The 24,776-nt window shown below is 36.3% G+C and overlaps 2 protein-coding genes and 1 long non-coding RNA gene across 5 annotated transcripts in view; all 3 read right to left on the minus strand.

Moving 5' to 3' along the window:
- Positions 1-2,929, minus strand: part of LOC110382817 (proton-coupled amino acid transporter-like protein CG1139) — a 42,113-nt gene extending 39,184 nt beyond the window's left edge. The window contains exon 1 of one of the 2 annotated variants that reach the window (XM_064035172.1): positions 2,768-2,929. The gene's annotated coding sequence lies outside the window, so the exon portion shown is untranslated. The remainder of the gene's footprint in view (positions 1-2,767) is intronic. The other variant, XM_021343518.3, reaches the window with a different exon arrangement.
- A 2,716-nt stretch (positions 2,930-5,645) lies between these two features.
- On the minus strand, positions 5,646-18,843 carry LOC110379367 (coatomer subunit beta'). Of its 2 annotated transcripts, XM_021339008.3 has the most exons (18): positions 18,704-18,843; positions 18,329-18,487; positions 16,624-16,816; positions 15,935-16,083; positions 15,514-15,688; positions 15,027-15,213; positions 14,645-14,778; positions 14,150-14,449; positions 13,936-14,026; positions 12,150-12,315; positions 10,688-10,857; positions 10,143-10,311; positions 9,138-9,399; positions 8,568-8,724; positions 7,746-7,875; positions 7,044-7,264; positions 6,605-6,758; positions 5,646-5,796 (listed from the first exon to the last, which is right to left on the minus strand). In XM_021339008.3, exons 1-18 carry the CDS (start codon positions 18,704-18,706, stop codon positions 5,764-5,766), a joined length of 2,853 nt encoding a protein of 950 aa, XP_021194683.3. In that variant the 5' UTR covers positions 18,707-18,843; the 3' UTR covers positions 5,646-5,763. The 2 variants fall into 2 exon arrangements, with proteins under 2 accessions (XP_021194683.3, XP_021194681.3); XM_021339006.3 differs by lacking the exon at positions 18,704-18,843 and having other exon boundaries at positions 18,329-18,514.
- Positions 18,844-21,520: 2,677 nt separating this feature from the next.
- LOC135116996 (uncharacterized) lies at positions 21,521-24,068 on the minus strand. The gene is made up of 4 exons (XR_010276564.1): positions 23,651-24,068; positions 23,407-23,547; positions 22,871-22,953; positions 21,521-21,941 (listed from the first exon to the last, which is right to left on the minus strand). It is a non-coding gene; the product is annotated as an uncharacterized LOC135116996 (long non-coding RNA).
- Positions 24,069-24,776: the final 708 nt, after the last annotated feature.

Genomic DNA, 24,776 nt, shown 5'->3' on the forward strand with positions numbered 1-24,776 from the left:
CGGAAGATCTGGATCTTCATGATGGAACATCGTATCATTGCGGTGTTTAGACTTGTAATAAAAATCTTATAATGAACTTTGACCAAGATTAGCTTGCATTTATAAAAGCGTGTTTTTTTACTGGTTTTTAACTAGATGTAAATTAATTTTAACCTCGCTTCTTTATGAATTAACTTCTTTAAAACTCTCCGCTACAGAACAATGACAGAATTCACAAAATGCCGTATATACCTACCTACATGTCGTCTTCAAGAAAACCTACCGAGGCTGAAATATCTGTAACTACTTATTTTATTATGTACGTAAAATTCAAATTCCACTACCTATTGTACCTATTTTCGTATGTTTTATTCGATTACACAGCAGGAGTCTGCCGTAATTCAACTCATTTTTAATTGCATGTTACCAGCTGTTTAAAGAAACATGAATGTATAGTAGTATTTTTAAACGACGCAGACGGTCAAGTTTGGCATTGCGAAATTCACGGGGGCCTAGAGATAAAAGCACCAGCATCTTAAGTGCGGGTTTTAAAAGTGCTGAATCTTTATTTCGTATTGAATTAATTTAAAAAAAATTGATGCTGTTTCTTTTTCAATCCTTATGAAAAATTTCAATTCAATTCAATTTGTCAATAAGAAATTGAGGAAATTGCGATATCGCATAATTCGCGGTCAGAGTGCATGACACAACATAGTAGGTACATAATACAATTATGTATACTACACACACCTATTTATTACTAGTGCTAGAGTGGTAGAAGAAGTAGGTATATATTTATTACAAATAAGCACACCCCAACCACGGAGGTCGGAAAAATAGAAGCCAACTTTTTCAGTACGGGGATAAATAGAGCTTTACTTCTCTCTTCCAAACATTGTATATCAATGCTTCCAAATGAATTACATGTAAATGCATTTAAGTACCTGTTTTGTATTGTCCTAACAGCCCTTTTGCAAAATTTTGACGAAAATATCTTAAGGATAATATCAAATTTTCAATAAGCTTCTCGGTCGTATTGAAAGTTGTTTTCAAGTCACAAGTCTTCACATTTACAAGTTAGTATGTATTTAATGTACCAATATCTATGCAGATACCACATTTGAGGACCAACATAACTGAATTTTTCCTCTCGCGTAGGTATTAACAGGAAAATCTTACAAGGCTAGCGGACGGAAGCGCCCTCAAATTAAAGCACTCTGTACATACAGATTGTTATAATAATCCTATGTTGAACAAAACCACTGTGGAAAACCGAAAACGTGTTAGAACTATAAAACAAAAGCTAGTTCTAGAGGCTTTTCGTTTTATTACTACCGGGATAAAATATAGCCCTATGTTACTCGGAAAGAGTATAGTTTGCCAACCATGAAATAATTTTTAAAATCGTTTCAGCCTTTCAAACAAACAATCAAAAAATGTTTCCTCTTTATTATATGCTTATTTTGTATATGGCACGAACGTTACTTGAATATCTACATACAAAGTTATGAGTAGGACCGAGTTACCTTAAGGTAAATTTCTTTAGACGTTTAAGACATCTTGTGTTCGTGGTTAGATAGGAACTAGACTGGGTACTCTGTAATTATCATACTGCATTATTGTAAAAATTGCAAAGCAGATATTATTATTATAACTTAAAACTGTACTTATACAATTTTGATTGAACTTTAAAACTAAGTAACTACCAAATTAATTTATTAAAATGAGTTCCTAATCAATGTTAATCATGGAACAAATTAATATTGCATAATAAGTGCTCGTTAATATTGAAGGCAATCAGCGTGCTATTACAACATAAGTAGGAATTTTCAATTAACTGGGGATACTTTTGCATCAACTTTTAACTTTTTGACAAATTCATAATTGCAATAATGCCTTGTCATCTGCCGGATTATATTCTTATACCTACAATTGTCCCATGGATAAAAAAAAATCACAAAACACTGAAAGGGACAAAATAAAACTTTTGACATGGCTCTAGAAGACTGGGTCTGCGGGTCTGTTGACTGTGTTTATTTTACCGTCCAAAACTATAATATTTCTAATATGGCAGCCGTAACCCATAATTGTGGAAAGTCCTTACCCTTAGCTTCTATCAACCGTTAAGTTCCTTAAACTGCACATTTCCTTGATTGTCAGGTCTGATAGGCTAGTCATATCACATGTCTGTGTAAAGATCTCGTCAATCAATACGAATGAAATGAACCTAAACACTTGGTAGTTGCTTTATACCGATGCGGAGAGCCCTTGATTTTCTGTCATCTCCAGCATCAGGTAAGCCAAACCTACACGGTCATTCTGAGTTATCCGATATACACACGAATACACACGAATATAAAGTTTCCTCTTAATGTGTATCTACAATTTTCAAGAGTTGCCTTCGATTTCTCAAGGTTTCCATCATCAGATTCTGACGTGATGGAACATCGGACCCAACTGCGGGTACACTCTTTTACATAAAGAAATAAATTCTCAAATCGGTCCTAAGGTCTTCGAGAAATCGAGTAACAACGAAAAAAAAACAGACGACTTGAGAACCTCGTCCTTATTTTTAAATCCGGTTAAAAATGGTAAAATAAAATGCATTAAATTCTTCAAAATAATTAACAAACCGGACATAACATAGTAGACAAAACCAAAAAACTAAAATAATACAATAAGTGGGTACTTAACACAAAAAGTCGCAATGCAAAAAATAAGTTGAACAATACGAATATTTTGTTTTGTAATAAAGTTAGCCTTGTTATAAAGCGTGAACGTAACTTACGCGTAATAAATATCGATGTCGAGTTGTCGCGGAGAGCGCAGGCGCGAGGAGTGAGGAGCGCGCGCGTTTACAGGTGACTGCAGTCGAACGGCCGGCGCGCACGCAGCTTCGCAGATAAAACAGCCCTATTCGGTAGCACTCAGTTTTCCGGCTACGGCTAACACTACGCTACCTCATTCGTCCTTGTGAAGAAAAATTCACCATAAGTAGTGGCGCTTGCTCTTACGTAGACAGATAGGTAAAATAGAATGATAGGTAAAAAACGTGTTGATTACAATTCATCAATTTGTAGTAAATTCAATGAGTTAAATCAACTACAGAACTTCATGGTACATAATTTGTGACAACGTACTTACTATTTATACAACAGAAAGACATTATTACGGTTCCTATTTTTGCGGTTTTAATCCCTTTCGACTGTGTAGCTTTAGTAGTCGCAAGCGTGACTGCTGTACCAGGATTCAGTGGCGAATTTATCCATCCATATCTATTTTTTTTTGTAGGAGTTAAATAGAACATACTGATAGAAATAGTATAACGCATGTCCTACAAAATATCGGTCAAAAAATCCTAGTCAGATAGTCCCACAAAAAATCAGCCCTACGAAAAGACTTGGGCGGTCAGCTTTAGTGGGCACTGAGGGTATATCCTAATCTTCTTGTGTCAACATTCTTATTTCTTCTCAATGTAGCTACCTAGGTACTAAACCCCTATTTAATCACTTATAGACTCGCACTTACATACTTACCTACCCCTATATACTCACTTATAGTTCGTACGTACCACTGTCATCAGGTGAATGTGCCCACAACCTTTTTTGAGCGCTGGTCCACCCCTGCCTGGGTCCGATCTGATCAAATCCATGCATACCTACTGCCTAGTTCCCACATTTTTATGAGTTATCAATATTTTCATACAGATGCCGTGATTGAAGCATCTATGGAAAAAAAGTATTCAATAAAAAGAGCTTATACCCTATATTCACCTAGGTATATTCACCTAGGTATTAGCACACCTGCGACAAATAGGTACATCAATGACGCAAGTGTGGGGAAGCGCGTTATTGATTTGTATGATGACTAGTTCCTTCGATTTGCAGGATAGCAAAGAAAGTGGATGACTGTCATGGTTATTCACAATTTTGAACCGCAAAAACAAAATCCTTAACCAACCACAAATGCGCTGAATCGTCATAGTTGCGACAAATAAATATTTCCCGCTACGTCATTGTAGGAATATCCAATTTCACGTAAAGGAAAATAGTTTTACGAACTTACTTTATAGGGAACTCTTGTTACCACTAAGAAAGAATTTTCTTTCTTTTTATACAACCTCTCGAGTCTGAGTGAAATGTTGTACATTTCATGTTTGATTGCAGTGTTCATGAAAAGCAAAGAAAATTAGTGATAACATCTATTAATGATTCCGGCAATTGACTAGGTACATTTAAGAACTCATTTACGTAGGTAACAAACTGTTGGCAATCCTAGACCAACAATAGTTTGCTTGTTCACGTGATGATTTTATGACTTTCCTCATTCACTAAAGGAAACTTAGATTTTCGCAGTTACTTACTTCCTATATGTATTTGTTGCAATACTTTGATAGAAAAAGTGATTTTAACAATTGTTTTTTCAGACGTCCTAAACCTATTTCGAGTACCTACCGTTCTCTAAGAGTAAAACGGGTTACTTCACCGTCCGTTTGTCACCGGGATGTATGTTATGATGATGTATTTTTGTTGCCGTTACAAGATACTGAAAACTAGAATAAATTAAATATTTTCGGGAGCTTCCATAAACACAAACGTGTAGTTTGCTAGTTTTACAGATAAGGGTAGAAGACCGTTTTTGATTTACGTTATGGCATCTATAGCCGGTAGCTTTTAAACCTGTGCATTTCATGCATATGCTTACCTACTTGTAGCAATCAGGGCAAACAAATGTGATCACCAAAGGCGGTAATGTGGCTAAGTTATGACTGTCAAAAATCGACAAAGAATCTACACAAGTCAGCATACAAAAGCATCGCAAGTGCCGCGTTATTCAGAATTCCAGCTCAATTCGCGACACTGCAAAGGTAAGTGCTCTTTAATAAGAGGTTGAACCCTGGTTCCTCTTATTTAGATTGGACGTAGTTGTCTAATAAGCACGTCTCGACTGATTTAACGCCACTGGACTAAACAGGAAACGCAGCATTACAGTCCACAGTGAGGTAATCGCGTCTCGCGAAACTACGAATCAACTCGGTGGAACACCCAGATAAGGATTATTGGTTGATTAGGAATGCAGTTTGGATATGTCATTGATTGATAAGTACTTAATACTTGTTTTAGAATTAATAATTTAAATGTCGATAAAAATAATTACTCTTGCTCATCACTTCTGGACTTTTCCCTTTACTTGATAGTGTATACCTACTTACTTTATTGATAGTGAGTTTTCTGTCAGTAGTCATGTATTTTTGTAAGCTAGACAGACAGCTACCATACAAAGGTCTAGACTCGAGATCGCCGTGTGTAGCTAGAAAGTATCATTATTATTTGTTGTACACAAATACATTTTAACACACGGAAAACATAATTTATGTACAACGGCGAGCTTAACCCAGTTTTGGCTTATCTTATAGCTCGCTTAGAGTGACAGGGTAATTCGATGGGCGTAGGGCAAACCAAATGTGCAACCATATACTACAAACTACTAGTCGGTATAGTAAATTCTCGTATAAGTTACCAAATCAATGAGTTGCTGGGCTCACGGCGCTTGATGGCCACACTAGTTTTGACCTTTGCATAGTACCATAAGTACCACGACACTTGTCGAACAAACTTAACTACTAATGTCAAGGTAGGTAAGTTATACAATAAAAACATCAAAAGCAAATCTGTATAATACTTTAATCTTATAAGGAATTAGCACTTTATGAAGTACAATAATTTTATGATCTGTACTGTTATATAAAATAATCAATTACAATAATAATAATACACTTAAAAATTAGTCCATCAAATCTGCGTCATCCGACAGATCCTGAAACAAACAAAACATTTTATCTCATATTTAGATGCACTTTATCACAACATCTGACTTGCTAAAGAGAAACAATTCAAAACTTTTCCGTAACTACAAATATGTTGCATAATACTTATATTATTCCATAGCGAAGGATTTTGTTTGCTATAAAAACTCAGAAAATCAGAAAATTAAGATTAGTCTTACTATAAATAGATCTTCATACATATTACCATTTCACGAAAAGAGTTACGTATAAAATTAAACTCGTTTATCATGTGTGTAAATGAAATTCGTCACAACTGAGAGCTTCACAATAATATTGCCAATATTTTGTCATTGTCAGTAAGGTGACATTGAGAGCAACGCACGTTTTTCTATAAAATGTGGTCATTTAATTCGGCATAGAAATCTCATGTTTATTCAATAAATAAATAAGGATAACTGACCTCCCAGTCATCGTAACTTTAGTTCATTCACATTTACCTATGATCACAAATTGCGTCTAACTTTTTTCATAGTTGAATTTGTTTATTTTTGTGGTAGTGTCAATATCATGACGACATGTAAACGTCAACTAATTCATCTAATAATAATCTTATTATGTTATCTTTATCGATAACAATGACCTATAGCAATTTACCTTCTAGCGTTAACTCTATTATGAGTCATTAGATCTCATTTGGTCGTCCGTTCACAAACGCTACTTCATCTAACTACACATAAACGCATTGTCATTTTCTCAGCAAATATATTAACATTAAGATTATAAATATAAAGATGTACATTGTACATATGTATAAGAAGTGTCGTGTCAACAACATACCACGCTGTCGGCCGTACTATCCAGTATGATGTCATCAATCTCGCGCTCTAGTTCGTCCATGATGTCGAGAGAATCGTTCCGTTTCTTAGGCGCGGAAGGCAACGCTTGTGGTACTTGCTCCGGAGCTTTACTGCTGGAGGCATCGCTCGTAGGACTGTGGAAACGTGAGAAAAGTAAATTGGATTCTGATGGTTTCTTTCAACAGGGTCGAATTTAACAAGCAACTGGTTTTAAATATAGTAACTGCCCAATTGACCTAAAGACCCCGTCTCCCGGGAAATCCACCCCTTGGCCCAATAAAAGATAGCTTATGTCGCCCAGGGATAGTGTAGCTTACCGACAGTAAACGAATCATTCAAATCTGTTCAATAGTTTAGGGACACATTCAATTTAAACAAAAATAAAAATAACATTTCATAATATTAGTATAAATTCTTACCAATCTGATGTAGTTAAACTAATGTCTGCAACAGCTGCGCTGGTGGATTGCGAAGTTTGCACAATGGGCGGCAGTTTGAAGCCGTTCTTCTCTGCCTCGGCTTTCTCGGCAGCGAGATCGCGGTCGATATTGCAAGTCTTAAAATCTTCGGGCAAGTTTGCTAGCAGGCAACTCTGCTCATACCCGTATTCGCGCTGAAATCTCTCCAGATCCAACGATTGCTGAAATAAATGTGTTAGTTAGAAGCTGAATGGATGTGGTCAGTTAAGAACTTATGAAGTGCATAGTTCTGGGTAATTGGAAATTTCATGAGGCAAATATCATCTCCATGTCCCATCTTTCATGCGTGCATTCATTAACTAAGTTAGAGTTACCACCATTTAATTACACGATTACAACATAAAATAAAAACAAATAAGAAGAGATAAATAAAATGGTAACAAACAATCATAGGCAAATACAACATTTACCAAGTCAATTATTGAAAAAGTGCTAAATTGTTATCTTATATTACACAGAACAATATAGGGCCTTATAGAAAAAGCCTGTAACGTAAAATTAATGAACCTCGCAAAGTATATAATTAATCGAAACTTAGTTTAGGGTGCAAGACTTGTCACACGAGTACTTTTGAGGGAGTTTATATTACATTCTACTACATATGTTTTATTATTTATCAGTATAGTAATATTATAATATTACCAGGTACTCCGGGAACAAGTTTTCGTACTGCTCGGGGTCGGCGAGCGATTGGCCGAGCTTCTTGTTGGTGGCCGATGTCGACTCGCGCCATAGTTTCACCACCTCCGACATTTTCGATGGAATGTATGATCTGCACAAAACAAACATTTTCAATAAGAGAGCCGTTAGTTTATTCTACAGATATTTCTTGTGTTACAGTGAGTTTCACCATTTAACTATACCAATAATCGAACCATTTTTATTTGTTTTGCCGATTCGAGGAATGGGTGGCAAGTATAAGACTGATTATGGTTTGGTTATCCTTATAGTTAAATTGAGCAACTGGTTCTTAATTCAACTTATCTAAACTGGAGAAAAGGTGACCAAAACGATGCCCAATTGATCATGTTAAAGCCGGTAGGTTTTTTATAACAGACATTTTATTTCTAAGTTATTTAATGACACACGCGTTTATTAAAGTGTCTATGGACATCGAAACGTCACTTGTAGACGTTTCATCACCACTGGGACAATGTTAGCTCTATAGAGTGAATGTGAGAGTGTTGGCAACAGTTAGTTACCTCGAATTCTAGATCTAATCTATACGAATATTATAAAGCTGAAGAGTTTGATTGTTTGCTTAAACGCGCTAATCTCAGGATTTACTGGACCGATTTGTAAAATTCTTTCAGGGTTAGATAGCCCATTTATTGAGGCAGGCTATAGGCTATATGCTTTTTATCCGGGTTCGTGCAGAGGTTCCCACAGGATGCGGGTGAAACCGCGGGCGAAAGCTAGTATTAAATAAATAGGGTAATGATGACGTGATTTAGTTCAGCTTACCTGGCAAAGAAGGCGGCTTCAGGTAGTTTGTTGCGCTGTATCAGCAGATTGAGACAGGCGTCGAGATCATTCAGCATGAAGTACGCCACGAACGAGATGTTCTCCGCGCCCTCCTCCGAAGACATCTGAGCTACGTTCCTTAGCAACGTCTTGTCACCTGCACGGACAGAAATAATGTTACTATAAAGTATAAAAAATATAAATCTGTCTCTAAAATATGGAGGATATTGCCTAAATGGATATTCAGCTTAATTTTATGTAGAAAACAAAGTTACCTTCTAGCCGAAATTTAAGAGGGCCATATAAATATAGATTACTGAAAATATATCTCGTATAGATTATACCTATACAAATCTATAACAATACCATAAATATGAAGAGTTTGTTTGAAGGTGCGATTCTATAGATCAGATTTGAAAATATTTCAGTTTCGATAGCCCATTTACCGAAGAAAGCTAAGTCTTTTATCTATTCCCATGGATCACCAGTAACACCGCTGGGAGTAGCTAGTGCTGAGCTAAAACTAGATATGCAATAAGCTAAAATTACAACTACAGTAACTTTACTCACCAGTGCTAGCCGCGAACAGCAACAAAGCACTGTAATCCTTAGCGCTCTGGTAGCAGGCCTTCGTAAGCTCGGTGTCAGCGGCAGCAGCGGCCGCAGCCCCGAGTCGCGACCATCGTGCCGAGGACGACCGAGACGGGGCTCCTTCGGCAACGGCCGCTTCTTCAGCAAGCTGCTTCGCCCTCCGTAGTTCTCCCAGCGAGAGAGCCAGTTCGAACTGGTGTTCGGGCTCTGTGGATACCGCCAGAGCTTGCTGCTTGAAGCCCTGTGAAATTTTGTTTGGTTAGTATTGTTCTCATCGGCAATCACAAAAAAAAATCGACAAAATTACATCTTAGCAGCACCGTTGAACCTGTATTTTGATAGTCATTCCTAATGTGGTAGGTATGAGTCTCAAACATCTCCTTTATCTATCTCCGGACGTGTCCGATTCCCGCCCCATAGCGCTATGAGAGTGAAGGAATAGAAAATGCTCGAGTCAGCGCCAATGCTTGTACATACTCTATAATATGTCCTCTGTAGCTGACTGATCTCCTTGACGGACCATTGAACCCCCTCTGACCATTGAACGTTCTAAATTTAGTCCACAAATATCTAAGGAACGTCCTTGTGATTTATTTATAGTCATTGCGAATGCAAGGCGAATTGGAAATTGAAGGGCATGTCGGCTGGGATCATCAGAATCCTCGGAATAAGTACTTCTTCACCTTTTCCCTCTGAGAATCATTGTTTCAATCACATTGGTCATCAGTTTTTTTATCACCAAACGCGTTCCATTGCATAGTTTTGGATGGTTTAGATGACGAAGCTTGAAGACTACCGAGCCAACCTTTAGTTGTAAATTATGCGGTGGTAACATATGAAAGGTCGCCGGAAGACGTTTGATGCAGGTCGCCTCCAACAGGTATCTGTGGAGATCTAAGGGGGAGGCCTATGTTCAGCAGTGGACGTCCTATGGCTAAGATGATGATGATGAACTCATGAAAGTAATAAATAGATATAACCTACTTGTTTCTCTAGGAAGTGAGCGACCCTGGTGCGGTGCTCGTGAGGTATGGTGGGCAGTACGCGATCGGCCGTCTCGAAGTCTGCGCGCATCACCGCCGTCTGATACTCAAGTACCGACAGCAGGAGGGAGTATGACACGATGTTCAACTCCTTGTCGTTTAGATACAGTCTGTGGACAACGATGTCATGTTACTGTTGAGAAAATTATAATAACAGATATTATAGCCTTGTTTACCACTGAATTTAAAGTATTCAGATGCTCATGTATATTAGGATCAAAAGCTATTCTATAAACAGCATATTAGATACAAAAGTGGGGTATCACCCCTAAACATCGACCACTATAATGTTGGAAGCAGTATTTGAAACGTGTTCCTAGTTTATAGACAGTTATTAGCCCAAATCTAGCATGGGGTTCAATATTTTAGCAACCACATCCAGACCTTTGCTAAGAAGTAAACTTGGAATAGGCTAGACTTTTAATTTACGGGGCATAATGAAAGAAACATTTTCTGAATGTTCTTTGAAATACAAAGACTCATTACCTGTTCTCCTTGGCTACGTATCCTAGGATATACATGGTGTGGTCCAGGTGGGATATAGTGACGATCTCGCCGCCGACGTAGTAGTTTATTCTGTTCACTGAGTTCGTGTAGATGAAGCAGTCGCCCACCCATAGCCCAGTCCTCACTATCTCGTTCACTGCGCCCACAACCTGGTGAGGATATTGAAGCGATTACATTTGTGAACTGGTTGTAGCTGGTTGCAGCTGGTTGCTACTGGTTTAGCTAGTTTTCTTGGTAGGCTTTGTCAGCATTCCTAGAACCCATTAATGTAGTAATCGAAATTAGTGTCAGCCTTATGAAACAGTCAATGCAACTTTTGCAACTCAGACAAAATTGGAAAAGGGTATGAGGACATATTTTAGTAAATTGATATTCTTGTTATGACATCTATGTATCCTCCTGGAAAACCTGCCTGGATGCACCTGAGTATCAGTGTTTTAAATGGAGCGAATATGAGCATATCTGACCTCCTCAACTCAGTTACCCGGGCAACGGGATAAGCCTTGATAACAGTAATGGTCATATTTTCTGGTAAACTCATTCATACATCATCATCGTGTTACAATTTACACCATAGAAACATCCTTATTGTTCACATACATTTCTACCAACTTTATTAAAAAATCCTATCAGTAGGCAATGTTAATGACCTGATTGCGTGTCAATTTTTTAAAATGGTATTTGACTCGTAAAACTCTTAATTCTTACTGTAGAATTTCAATTTCTTATTATTTATTTCGATTATTTTAGCTTCGTGTTTCGACTAGTAGCCATGTAACTATTCTCACAGATACTATAAATTAATTTTGAAACATTAGAGTGAGTAGATAAAGAATGTCGTAACGGTTAGTAGGCTTATCACGAACGCGAGTCCTTATCGCGCCAGTAACATTATTGAACATAACTTTTAAATTATTTCACACGACTAACTGATTAAATTAAAGTATTCCATGTTTGTTACTGTGTAAAATATTTTTTTAGTTTAAACGCCACAACAATGATTCTTGAATGTTTTCATCTGCCAACGGCAATATTAATTCAACTTCATTCTTAGATATTGGCTTAAAAAGTATACCTACTATGCCTGTAAGGTAATACCAACAGTCACATTGGTTTAGTGATCGCAAGTGCGACTAATGTGCACTGGGCGGGCAGAGTTTCTACTGAAGCTTCGGGCCACTCACCGAATCGCTCTATAGATAAAATCCACAGAAGCGGGAGTGTTCAAGTTGACATGTTTCACCCGTGCGCTTCGAATAGCACTATAAGTTGTCGGTATTGCACCCTACCCTTTCTCAGTCTTATCAGATTGCCGTCCTGTCAGACTATGAGTCTGTGCTCTTTGGGCATCTGGCTGGAGAACGGCTACACTAGAGAACGGCAGCCCTTGCGAGAAATCGTTGTATATACTATAGCATATTAATTTACAAGAGACAATTACCTCAAAAGCATCCTCAATACCATCTTCTGTGATGTTGCTGTTGGTCTCCCGGGCGCGAGTGACCACGGCGGCGTTGTACTTGAGCACATAGTACGAGTCGTCAGTGGCCAGGCACACCAAGTTCCCGCTCTCCGACCAATACACGTGACGGGGCTGGATCTCAATCCTGAACAAAAAAGTTGAAGATGAACTAGTGTTCAAATAAGGCACAGCATTATGTAGCAAGCAAAGACAATCCTAATATATTATCACACACAGCACAGGCCTCATCTTGCACAGACAAAGATATACTGTTTTCAATTATTTCTTATGAACTTTCTCGTTTACAAATGTTTTGGATGTGTCGCAAGCTCATGTTTATTTTATATATTTCTTTTTACATTTTGCAAATGTATCGACTCGCTTATAACAAGTATATTCATAATTCTAAGCGCTAAAGAAGTGTGAAGTCGCCAAAGCAGCCACAATGTGTGGAGAGTACGATGAAAAAACGTAGAAATTATCTTTATTCGTGCACAGCTGATCGAATACGATTGCATTATTTTTATTATTGGGTATCATCAGTGGTTTTTATAGTTTTTCCCCATCTTGGAGGCAAAATTACTAGGCATATTGCCATCAACAATCCGACAGTGTATACTATGATCATATTTTGTTTAGGACGTTCATGGTATGAAGGATAGATGCCTCCAAGAATTTGGATGACTCCCAAATCCACAGCCTTTTTCTACAAATAGTTCATCATAATTTCAGACGTTTAATTTGCATTTTATGTTTCGCAAGCCAATAACCCTCCGGAATCTCTACAATTTACACAACAAACAAATACGCAAAGCCTCTATTCTGTTGAAATGACAATGGATAAGAAGTGTATTTAAAAAACGCATATTACTATACCCACGCCTCGAATACGAGTATTACTTGTCATTAATCATAATATCTCACTAATTAAGATGGACTTATATTTTGTTCACTTATTTAAATTAACTTCAGTATGATCGTCTCATCATAAAGTTTTATCTACAAATGTTTTCTCAAAAATATTATATGTTCACTGCAAGTACCTAAGTTCCTCTATGTACTGTGTATATTATAAAATATTTAATATTAATATTTTTAATTCATATTTTTGACAACATAAATTCGCATTATTGTAATGAGGTCGAATACGTCAGTAAAAATATGCAAAGGAAATCGCTTAGCTGTAAAACTCGCTACAGTGGTAATACTACACAGGATTATATTTTAAGCCTGCTTTGGTTACACGATCAAGGTAGCGTAACGTTATACAAATATTTTTTCGCTAGCCACTTAGTATATCATACCTTATTAACCTCTTTGATGATATTTTGTAGCAAATAATAGATTTTCATGACTAAAACGCAACAAAAAGTTTCAAGTTCGTATGTGGATAAAACTTAATTTTAATTGTGCACAGCTATAACTGCCCAGCATGGATGTAATTAAGATCGATCGCAAAGAACTAAAGCAATACTAGTGCTACTTGGAAACTAAAGCAATTACCGACTTTACTGAATTTTCTTGATCACGATGAGTGACAATATCAATAATTTCATTGAGTTACTATTTATGATCAAGCAAGCTTTTCTTTAATTTCTAATTAAGACAAAAAAAAACTACTGAAATGAACAATCGCTGTGCAACATATGTTTATTTTGTACATACTAACACCTTTGTAACCTATGAACACAGAGTAAAGAGCTTTGACTTTGGTAGTGTGAAAATAAACATAAGTATTCTGATTAATTAGCCAGTTTGCATTTACCTTCTGATAAGTTCTAGATTCTCCCAGTCGTAGAACGAGAATGCCACACCGCTGATAGACTTCACACCCAGCATGAACCCTCCGTAAATACCTGAACAAAAACATTAGTGAAAAAACAGTTGAACAAAGATTTATGTTTATGTCATTGTCAAGATGAAAATACTACAAGGAAATTCACCATTTGAATGATCAACTTTATAATACTACCACTCACCTTCAGCACCAAACTCGGGCTTGAAGCTCTTTCTCTCTTTGAAGTTTTTGAATACCTTTATGGTACTGGAATTTTCAAGGGTCGCATACTCCGAGCTGTCAAATGCCCAGACAAACTCTTGCGCAGTTCCAAAAGCCTTGTTTCTCAGCGCCATTGCGGTATAAATGATGTATTCTCCATCACCACAGACAACCACGAAACGGCCGTTCGGGTTGTGAGCAATAGTCTGTGGGTAGATCTCGCAGGAACCCATGTCCTTCGCCATAACGGGGACACGCTCGCCATCTTTTATTTCGGTACCTGAAATTAAAACAAAACACCGACTTCAATTGTGTAAACAAAACCTTCTAAATCTGACAATTACAATGCTGACAACTGCTTCAAAACTTTATTCAGCCAAAGGTGGTAAAACTGAGAACTTTTTTTTTGAAGTCGGTTGAAAACAGACCCTTTACAAGATAACACATCATCAAGCACAAGAATACCAACACCCACCTTCAGGTAGCGCCTTCAAGTTGACTTGCTGCATCTCCGAATGCTTCGCCCAGATAATCTTGCCACCGTTGACGTCCATGGAAATAGCGGGCTCCTCACGGCCAACCTTGATCATAATCGTGCCCTCGTCGTAACTGATGAACATAGGAATATACTCAATATTTGTGTAAAAAGAACTTTAACATTTTTGATTGAAGGAGGATATGTCATTAATCAAACTAATAGTATGAAAGTAGAAAGATTGTGAGTAACGCATTTTGATGATAGTTAGAATAGCAACATAGCTTATTCATCAGAATAAATTATGGAACATAAGTAGTTCTATCAGGATTTGGGAGAAACTCTGAGATACAGTAAATGGTAAAGTTCGAGTTAAACTTACCCGATTGCCACATTATTAGATCCATGCATGGAAGATATAGTCCAGACTCTTTCGAAGCCGTAGTTTAGGGAAGACTCGAGCCTGTAAGTGCCGGCGTGCCATATCCTGATGGTGCCATCTTCTGAGCCGGTCAGCAGTATTGGAAGCTCGGGGTGAAATGATACAGCTGACACATTCTGTGTGTGACCTACGCAATAAGACTTTATTAATACTTGTTACTGGTGATTTACTCAGAAAATAATATAGTACATAAGATATTTCAGGTAAGAAGATTGGTACTAAGATGTCAGTACGTTCTTTATGCAATACAAGATTACTGCTGCAGCTCCTTTGTGTCCTAATATGCATCAATTGACTGCAGTCATTTAAAATAACCTGAGCAACAACTGCAAATTGTAGGATGAATGAAATGAATTGCCGAATTGTAAGTCTGTATGAAAAGATGCTAAGGATTGTTATCATGAAACAAGTTATAAGTTTAACTTACTTTCTAATGTCTGAACACAAGTTTTGTTTTGGTAGTCCCATATTTTGACGAGACGATCGTCAGCACCACTTATGAGGTAGGGTTTGTCTCCGCCGTGGTAGTAATCCACGCAGTTCACACCTTTCTCGTGCCCTTCTAGCGTGAAGTTAGAGATTGACGATCCAAGCTGCCATACCTGATTACATACAAGATAACATCAAATAATTTTATCAAAACGCTAAAAAGGCAACTGCTTCTGCTAAAACTACATGGGACTTTAAGAAAACTCAAACATACTATAGTATTATTACAGTAATTTTCTTACGAGTCATATTGCACAGTTTATACTAATTGTATACTGTCCAAGTCAACAATGCTGCCTTGAAAGTCTTCAGATTAATTGTCTGTAATGGTGGGAAGAAGGACAGCCGTGCAGACTTACTTTGACGGTGGTATCGAGACTAGCGCTCGCGAATGTGTTGTTGTCCTTGGGATTGATGACGATCTGCATCACATAATGCGTGTGACCCTCGAACACCTGCTGGCACGCCCAGTTGCGTTCCCAGTTCCATAGCTTTATCAACAAGTCATCTGAAAATTAAAATAAGTTGTAGCGAATGAAACAGCTCCCGCTCTATAAATGGAAATCCGAGGCTAACAGACGTGACCTATAACTTTCTGTATCGATTTTTCAAACAGTCGGCATCTTCTAACGAAAAATAACTAAAGAATTGTATTATTGATCCAATTAGTAAGTGATATTGGAAAATTATACTGTACATTATTGAATGCTTGGATGATCAAATTTATGTACAGTGACAATGTTTAATTGCAATCGAGATCTTTTTCGTACCTGTATTGATTTGTAGTACTGATACAAGATGAATGCATCTTACATAGAATGTAAATGTTGTATTAAATACGCGAGAGCATATTGACCTAGGTTGACCTACATACAGATAGTGGTTCATGTATTACGCCAAACTACATTTATATCAAGAGAGCTGTTGTTACCAAGCTATTTGATGAAGAGGAATATAGATTTACAGAGTACTCAATCTCCAAGTAGTAATCTACTAGGGATGCCTACATTAGCAACTGTTTCCTTCAAAAAATGAAGACATGACTTACCACTGCTTGTAAGAATGTATGGTTGTGTAGGATGTATCGCGATACACCGTACGTAGTCAGAATGAGCCTCGAAGGCGTGCACTCTCTCCAACGTGTTGTAGTTGAAGACGCGGATCTGCATGTCATCGGAACCGGTGATGACCCAGTTCTTGCGCGGAACAAACTTCGCGGCACGCACGGGCAGGTCGCATACCTACACAACAAATGCATTACATATGTTATGACATTCATGTCATCAATGTTATGCCCATAAGTTAAGCTTAATCAATGGATTTTGCAGTCTTCCTATAGTGCATACCACTATAATAGATTATATAGATACAATAGATTACAGATTTTGAAATAGCACCATATCTACTGTGTAGTTTAGGAAAATGGCAGACAGAGCATATTACTGCAGTCTTTTCAGTCTGTTTATTGAGAAAAATTATGACATTGTTTATTAAAGTTGAAGTTGTTAGAATCATCTTCTTTATCTGTTATGTATTTTAGAGCTATGTGTATACCACAAAGCATGTATGTATATAACCATTTAAAGACAAATCCAAAGTATGAGAAAAAGAATGACAGCCGTTTAGTAAATATCCTGCCCATGTTATGAGGCTTCAAGAAACTTTGTTTACGTGTTGACATCAATGTACTCTGTTTTAACAGATGGTGATAGTGGAATGTAAGCAAGTTGTATTAATTTTTATCATAGCAGTAAACTCATAAAACAGCTGCTCATGAAAAGAAAATGTACATAGGTTATTTATTTATATCAATAAATGTACAGACTGTAATTTTCTCAAGAGACCTAAACTAACTAACTAATCATGTTTTGTAATTTTGCTTAGAGTGGTTAGATAACAATGTTTTAAATTTTCAATTTCTAAACAATTTTTTTTACTGTACAATCTTAAACTAAAAGTTGTGTTCCTGTAGTTTTATTTATTTAACAAATGGATTTGTAGGACACAAGGGTACAGTTTCTAAATTGTCAGCATGTTAGTATTTATTCAAACTTAAATTGGTATTCTAAAATGTGACTGGAAACAGTATTTGTTATGAGATTGATCACCTCATCGTATTAATATTGATTAGATAATAAAGCATCATAACACTTAAAACTGTTTATAAATTATGGAGCATTTTATTATTTTCTGTAGGATGGCATTACAAAAATTAATCTGGACAGAGATTCATATGATATGTGCATGGCTTTGTGTGTAACCGAAGTCCACTATAATCTTCACACAAAGCTATTCTGGTAGCAAAAACAGACCATGATAATAATTATTACCCATTACAAAAAGGATTTATAAAATCACATCAATGATGATTTTAACAGATGCGATGCAACCAAAAGTAATTTGTGACAAAGATATTCATTGAAGATTAGAAGTCATACAAAGTTCTGAGTGGAAAAGTAATAAGCATTGTTGTATAGAGCCCTTTTACGAATATTATATGAAAATATTGTCTAACTAAGAACTTATATGGCATAAACAAATCTTATTAGCTGTAACCTGATAAAAAATATTTTCAATTTCATTCTATAGGAAATACAAGCATGATATTGATGAGCATAACTAGTAAACCACACTATTCATACAGAAAGAGGTTTGAAACTCGGATCATGTTTGCTAAATCAAGACAAGCTTTGATGGACATGGGAAGCTAAAAGATGCTACTGGTATATTCTATAGCAAAAACTGTTGGTTACCTCGAAGCGTTTGATCTGCGTGTGTGTCTCATAGTTCCATATGTTCACGTCACCGTTGTACAAGGAGCACAGGAGCCATGGCTCCGACGGGTGCTGGTCCACGCACTTGACGCGGTCCGACCTCGCTGTCAACTTCCTCTTGATATCCAGGCGTAACGGCTGTTGGAACATAGCAACAGTACACGTTACAGACTCCGTCCAAAGCACAACAAACACCTATTACACGCGAATTGCATCAAGTAGAAGCCGACATTATACGAATGATGACACACTGCCGACAAATATATAACTACGTGGCGGAAATTTTGTCCGCACTAACAAATATGCGCAAACACTCAGTTACGTTTATTATTGTTAAATCAAAGTGGTTCTTACCATTTTTAATAGTTAAAACATGAAAATTTATCATACAGGAACAGGGAAACTGTGGAAGTTTGACAGGGTGGGTGGACGTGTCACTATTTTTTTTTTCCTATGCCAACACACTTTTGGATACGCGTCGAAGAAAAATTGTCGGTAATAATCGGTTTTTCAGTTATCGTTAATTTATCTCTATTCTCTTTTAAAGTGCTACTTGGGGATTCTGGCGGGAACTTTAAATAAGCGCGGTTCAGGATTTTTTCAAAATTTGTTTTTATTAAACATTTGCTAGTTTTTTTTATGTAAAAGTAATTAAAACAAAAGTGCTAGGTGTGGAAAACTGTGAAAATGGTGGGAAATGAGGGGGGCGGGGATAACCCGCCCACCTCACATAAACGTCCCCGGTCTGAGGCCGGAGGCGAAGGGACTGCGATGGACTGCTGTGGTGATGGCGGCGGCGGTGAGCGTACTGACTATTCACCATATTTCAAACCAGATTATAAAAGACTATATCCAGAAAATGCACCTTATGTGGACTTTAAAGTGTTCATTGAAGCCACCAACAATAAGGATAGAATAGGAAATAAGAGCCCTATCTACCTTAACCACATATTTTCTAGCGAAATAAAAGGGGTGACGGCCATACAGCGCATTAATGCGAATAAAATAGCGGTAATATTCAAGCAATATAATACTGCTAATAATTTTATTAATAATACTGCTTTTCTTAACAAACATGATTTGAAAGCATTTATTCCGGCTGCGCAAATAGAAAAAACAGGTATAATCAGATTTGTACCAGCAAACATCTCTAACAAAGAATTATATACAAAACTGTCTTCAATCTATGAAATAATAGCTGTAAGAAGATTCACAAAGAAAGTTGGACAAGAGCGAGTACCACTACAAACAGTTAGCATAACTTTTCTATCAAATATTCTTCCAGACAATGTACAATATGATTTATTTTCATACCGAGTATTTGAATATGTCCCCCCATTGCAGCAATGTTTCCGTTGCTTCAAATTTAACCATTCTGCTAGAATATGCAATGGTAAACAAAGATGTTCCATTTGTGGAGGTGAGCATATATATAAAGTATGTGACAAACCAACAGAGATCTGCTGTGTCAATTGCAGTGGGCCTCATCTGGCAATATCTAGATTGTGTCCAATTAAATTAAACAAAATTTTAGAAAAGAAAAATAAAATAACTTACGCAAGTGCAACAATGACAAAACAACAAATGACTGATATTTCACAATTTCCACCTCTTTCACCTCCAAAATGAAACTAGTTGATAATAATGTAAATAAAACTGTAAATAAGTCTGTACATACATCTGTAAATAAGTCTGTACATACTTCTGTAAATAAGCCTGTTGTAAATAATACTGTACATAATGTAAATAAACCTAAGGAAGTCCCTAAGGTGGACATCAAAGCACAAATAGTTGCCAGCAATGATGTACTCATGGCCCTAGTGCAAACATTGGTGGAACTAGGTAATAAGGGAGATAATACGCCTACTACCATAAACAGTATTAAAGAAACTTTACTTAAAAATCTAAAGTAATGGATCCAAGTCACACAATATCTAAGCTACGTATTGCTCAGTATAACATACAGAGTGCCAATAGTAAGAAACCCTTATTAATTCAATTCTTAGAAAAACAAAATATTGACATTTGCTTACTTAACGAAACATGGTTTAAAGATCATAATTTTAGAATACCTGGATATAATATTTATAATCAAAATTCCAATAACGCTCATAATGGTGTAGCAATACTAATTAAGCCATACTTAAAGTACACAGTTTTAAACACTAGATTTTATGAAGACATACAAACTGTTGCTTTGTCCTTATCTACTGTGCATGGTAGCTTAACTATTCTTTGTGTATACTGTCCTCCTTCTAGTGGACACCTACGAATCAACAGACTGCGTAATATAATTAATGATCTTCCAAAGCCCATCTTTATCAGCGGTGATTTTAATGCGCATCATATTGCATTTGGTTGTCTATCCACTAAGAGCAGAGGTCAGGATTTATTTAATATCATTGATGACTTGGATTTATGTATTTTGAATGATGGTAGTTTTACAACTGTTAATAACCCGAGACGAAATCCATCTGCAATTGATGTTAGCTTTGTTAGTGCTAACCTCGCATCAATATGCGAGTGGTCTGTGCATGATGATGCCATGGGTAGTTATCACTATCCAACAATAACAGAGATTACTCTACAAATAGATAAATATCAAATTAATCCCCCAGTTGATAGATTTATATATAAAAAAGCAGATTGGATAAAGTATATAACTATTTCCAAAACAATATTCAATGATTTAGCCCTAAAATTGTATGATCCTATTTCAACCTATAATGATTTTTGTTCTCGATTAGATACTTTAAAAGAGATGACAATTCCTAAACTCACTAAATTAAATAATTTTAAAAGCAGGCCTCCAGCTCCTTGGTGGAATGACATTTGTGAAAAAAGTGTAATTGCCTCTTATAATGCATTAAAACTTTATAGAAGTGAGTCTACTATGGAGAATTATTTAGATTACAAAAGAAAAGATGCGCTTAAGAAAAGAACTATATCGGAACAAAGAGGAATAGGTTGGGATAACTTATGTAACACTTTTAATAGAACTACACCTGTAAGTAAGATTTGGAATCATCTTAAAATGTTTAAAGGTATAAGAACTGGCAACAAATCATACAGTGATGAGTTTGTTTCTCCATTTCTAGATAAATTATCAGGTAATAGTAATTTAAAAGATTCTGATAATTTAGGCAGTATTTTTGAATTAAACAATGACAATCTAAATTCAAAATTTTTATTACATCCTTTTACATGGTCAGAATTTAACATGAGTTTGATATCTCGGAGAGACACTACACCTGGTTTAGATGATTTTCCATATTGTATTATTAAAAATTTAGATGAATCTGCGCAAAAAATATTTCTTAATGTTCTTAATCTCCTTTGGCATTGTAAACGTATTCCACAGTCATGGAAAACACAATGTGTCATTCCAATACTCAAACCAGATAAACCTGCAAAGTTGGCCAGCTCTTATAGACCAATATCACTCTCCTCATGTCTAGGGAAAATATTTGAAAACATGATCAAAAATCGTTTAGATTGGTATATGGAATCTAACAGCATCATTCCACATGTTCAATATGGATTTCGTCGAGGACGAAGTTGTGCTGACAGCTTCACTTCTTTAATCTTTGACCTGAAACATGCAAAAGATAGAAAGTTAAACACTGTTTGTGTATTTCTAGATGTTCAAGGTGCATTTGACAGTTTAGATCCGACTATACTTGTAGAAGTTATGTCTAGGTTGGGCGTGCCTGGTCAGCTGTGTAAATGGATATTTAACTTCTTAAAAAATAGAACAGTCTATGTAAGGCACAATAATACATTGTATGGTCCAAAATCTACATCTAGAGGTACTATGCAGGGTGCTACACTGTCTCCTTTGCTATATAATATATACACAAGTGAAATATGTAAATTTGTAAATAGTAATGTAGAAATTCTGCAATTTGCAGATGATATTGTTCTGTACACTAGTAATTATAATGTAGAAATTGCGATTGACAATATCAACAAAGCCCTGTCTGAACTATTCCACTACTATAATGATGTATTGCATTTAAAATTAACCCTCCAAAAGCAGTGGCATGATATTTGGAAATGAAAATACAAATTCAAAAGTAATTTATAATGGAGAAATTATAAACACAGTAAATTCAAAGAAATTTTTAGGCATAGTAATCGACAGAAAATTAACTTTCGAGGAACATATTAAATACATATCAAAGAATGCTCTAAAAGGCTTAAATATAATGAAATGTCTCGCAGGTGTTTCATGGGGGGCAGACCCGAAAATATTGTCAATTTTGTACAAAAGTATAGTTAGGAGTCATTTCGATTATAGTTCTCTAGTGTATATAAATAGTACTCATGTAAATAAATTAGATCTCTTGCAGAACAGAGCTTTGAGAACAATTTCTGGTGCAATGTGCTCTACTCCCATAAGGGCCATGGAAGTAGAGACTAAATTGATGCCCTTAATTTTGAGACGTATTCTACTTGCAGGGAGATTCTGTCTTAAGCTAATTGCTGCAAATAACAAGAAAATAAAAAATAAAATTGTACCTTTTGTAAATACTAATTCTAGTAGACTAACAACAGGAGAGGATCTCTTGAGTGGCAATTCCCCAACATTATCCAAAATATTGCTGGAAACAGAGAATAGTTTTACTGGTGTTAGAAAACAGTGCCCATGGCCATGTTACTCCTTCTCTTATCAGAGTATTACACATCCTATTAAAGTAATGCAAAATTCAATTAATAATAATTTTGAAATGTTGCAGTTTTTGGCAGAAAATAAGAATTATTATGTTATTTATACTGATGGCAGTAAGGGGAACGATTATGTGCATGCTGCTATGTACGATTCACATTCAAAATTCTCTCGAAGCTTTGTTCTGCACAATACTTGTAATATATTCACTGCAGAGGCATATGCGGTTTATAGGGCATTATTATATATTCGTCAGCTTGATCATTGTAAATACTTTTTGATTGTTTCTGATTCACTAAGCTTGATAAAATCTTTAGCTAACCTTTCAATTTCATTTAAGTCTAATTATATTTTGTATTTTATCAAAGAAATAATTTATCAGTATTACCTTAAGCATATCGAAATTGCGTTCCTGTGGGTACCATCTCACCGAGGCATCTCTGGCAATGAAATAGCTGATAAAACCGCATATGATGGTAATAATGCTGTTGATGTTAGAAATGCAATGGAAATTCCGATGACCGATTTCCTGCAATGTATTAATGAAAATGTACATAATTTATGGTTAGAAATGTGGAAGAAAGACCAAAACATCAAAGGGAAGTGGTATGGAAGTATTCAAGAAAGATTACCTGTTAGACCCTGGTACAATAGACTGAAAGAAGCCAGCCGAGACTTTATCACTACGTTAAATAGATTGCGCTTTGGCCATAATACTGCACCGTCACACCTTGCTAGACTTGGGATTATTACGAGTAATACGTGCCCCCATTGTGAATCACAAGAAGGAACCATGGAGCATCTTATTTTTGACTGCCAAACCTTCCTACTTGACAGACTAGTGTTGGCTAGTGAACTGTGTGAACTGAAAATTAAGTTTGATTCTTCATCCCGCCCGCCGCCACTTGAACAGTTATTAAAAGACAAGAACAGTTATAAACCCATATACAAATACATTAAAAATACTATCAAAACAATTTAAGTGTCGTGAAGTGAAGTGATAAAGTTTATGTGTAAAAAATGACTTGACTTAAAGGTCTCAGTTACCAGGTCATAAAATTCCAAAAAAAAAAAAAAAAAAGTGCTACTTGTTTAATGTATGATACAAAATGTTTGTTTTGGTCATGAATTGATTTTATAAATACCTTTTATCCTTCCTGGACCAAAGGTAGATGCATGCTGTAAGGGGAGAACGGACATAAGATTTATCTGACCCGACCGAGACAGTGCCGGTTTAAGTTAGGGCCACGCGCGCCAGCTTAGGGCGCAGGATCAGGTTGTGTACAAACCCTTGACTTAAGCCCGCCTAGTCTTTTCCAGCAAATAGTATCTCAATATGAAAAAAAGAAACTGCGTGAGCAATCCCACGATACTGCTTTTGCCGTTGTCAATGAGCCAATGTTGCCTAAAAATAACGGTACTTGATTTGATTAAGAGAGACAGGGCTTGCTATACCCTGTAACGGGAAAATAAAAGGGTCGTTAATAAAATGTTTTGACCTGTAGTTTGACCAAACTCTCCTTAGCCTACCATCAATAATTCAGCTGTTTAAACAGTTACATATGTATTGTGCACGGTGCACCTTTTGTAACTTTATAATGAATTTGCAAATTCCTCTAAACTATGAGGCCTACTTACCCTAGTCTAGAGCACGTTCAGCTATGGCGCTCTATACTTTACTGTTGTGTAGTGTTCATGGTATCAGACATTCACCAGTGTCAAGTTTTTACCCTATTCATGCCTAAAATTTTCGAGAGA

This window comes from Helicoverpa armigera, chromosome 1 (genome assembly GCF_030705265.1).
Source record: "Helicoverpa armigera isolate CAAS_96S chromosome 1, ASM3070526v1, whole genome shotgun sequence".
Classification (NCBI taxonomy): domain Eukaryota; kingdom Metazoa; phylum Arthropoda; class Insecta; order Lepidoptera; family Noctuidae; genus Helicoverpa; species Helicoverpa armigera.

Excerpts from the sequence above, each read along its gene's own strand:
- LOC110379367 (XM_021339006.3), bottom strand. The coding sequence starts at position 18,499 with ATGTTCCAACAGCCGTTACGCCTGGATATCAAGAGGAAGTTGACAGCG. Across the intron at positions 8,725-9,137 it reads GCTGTTCGCGGCTAGCACTG|GTGACAAGACGTTGCTAAGG; the intron begins GTGAGTAAAGTT and ends CTGTCCGTGCAG. Across the intron at positions 6,759-7,043 it reads AGTTTAACTACATCAGATTG|TCCTACGAGCGATGCCTCCA; the intron begins GTAAGAATTTAT and ends ACGTTTCCACAG.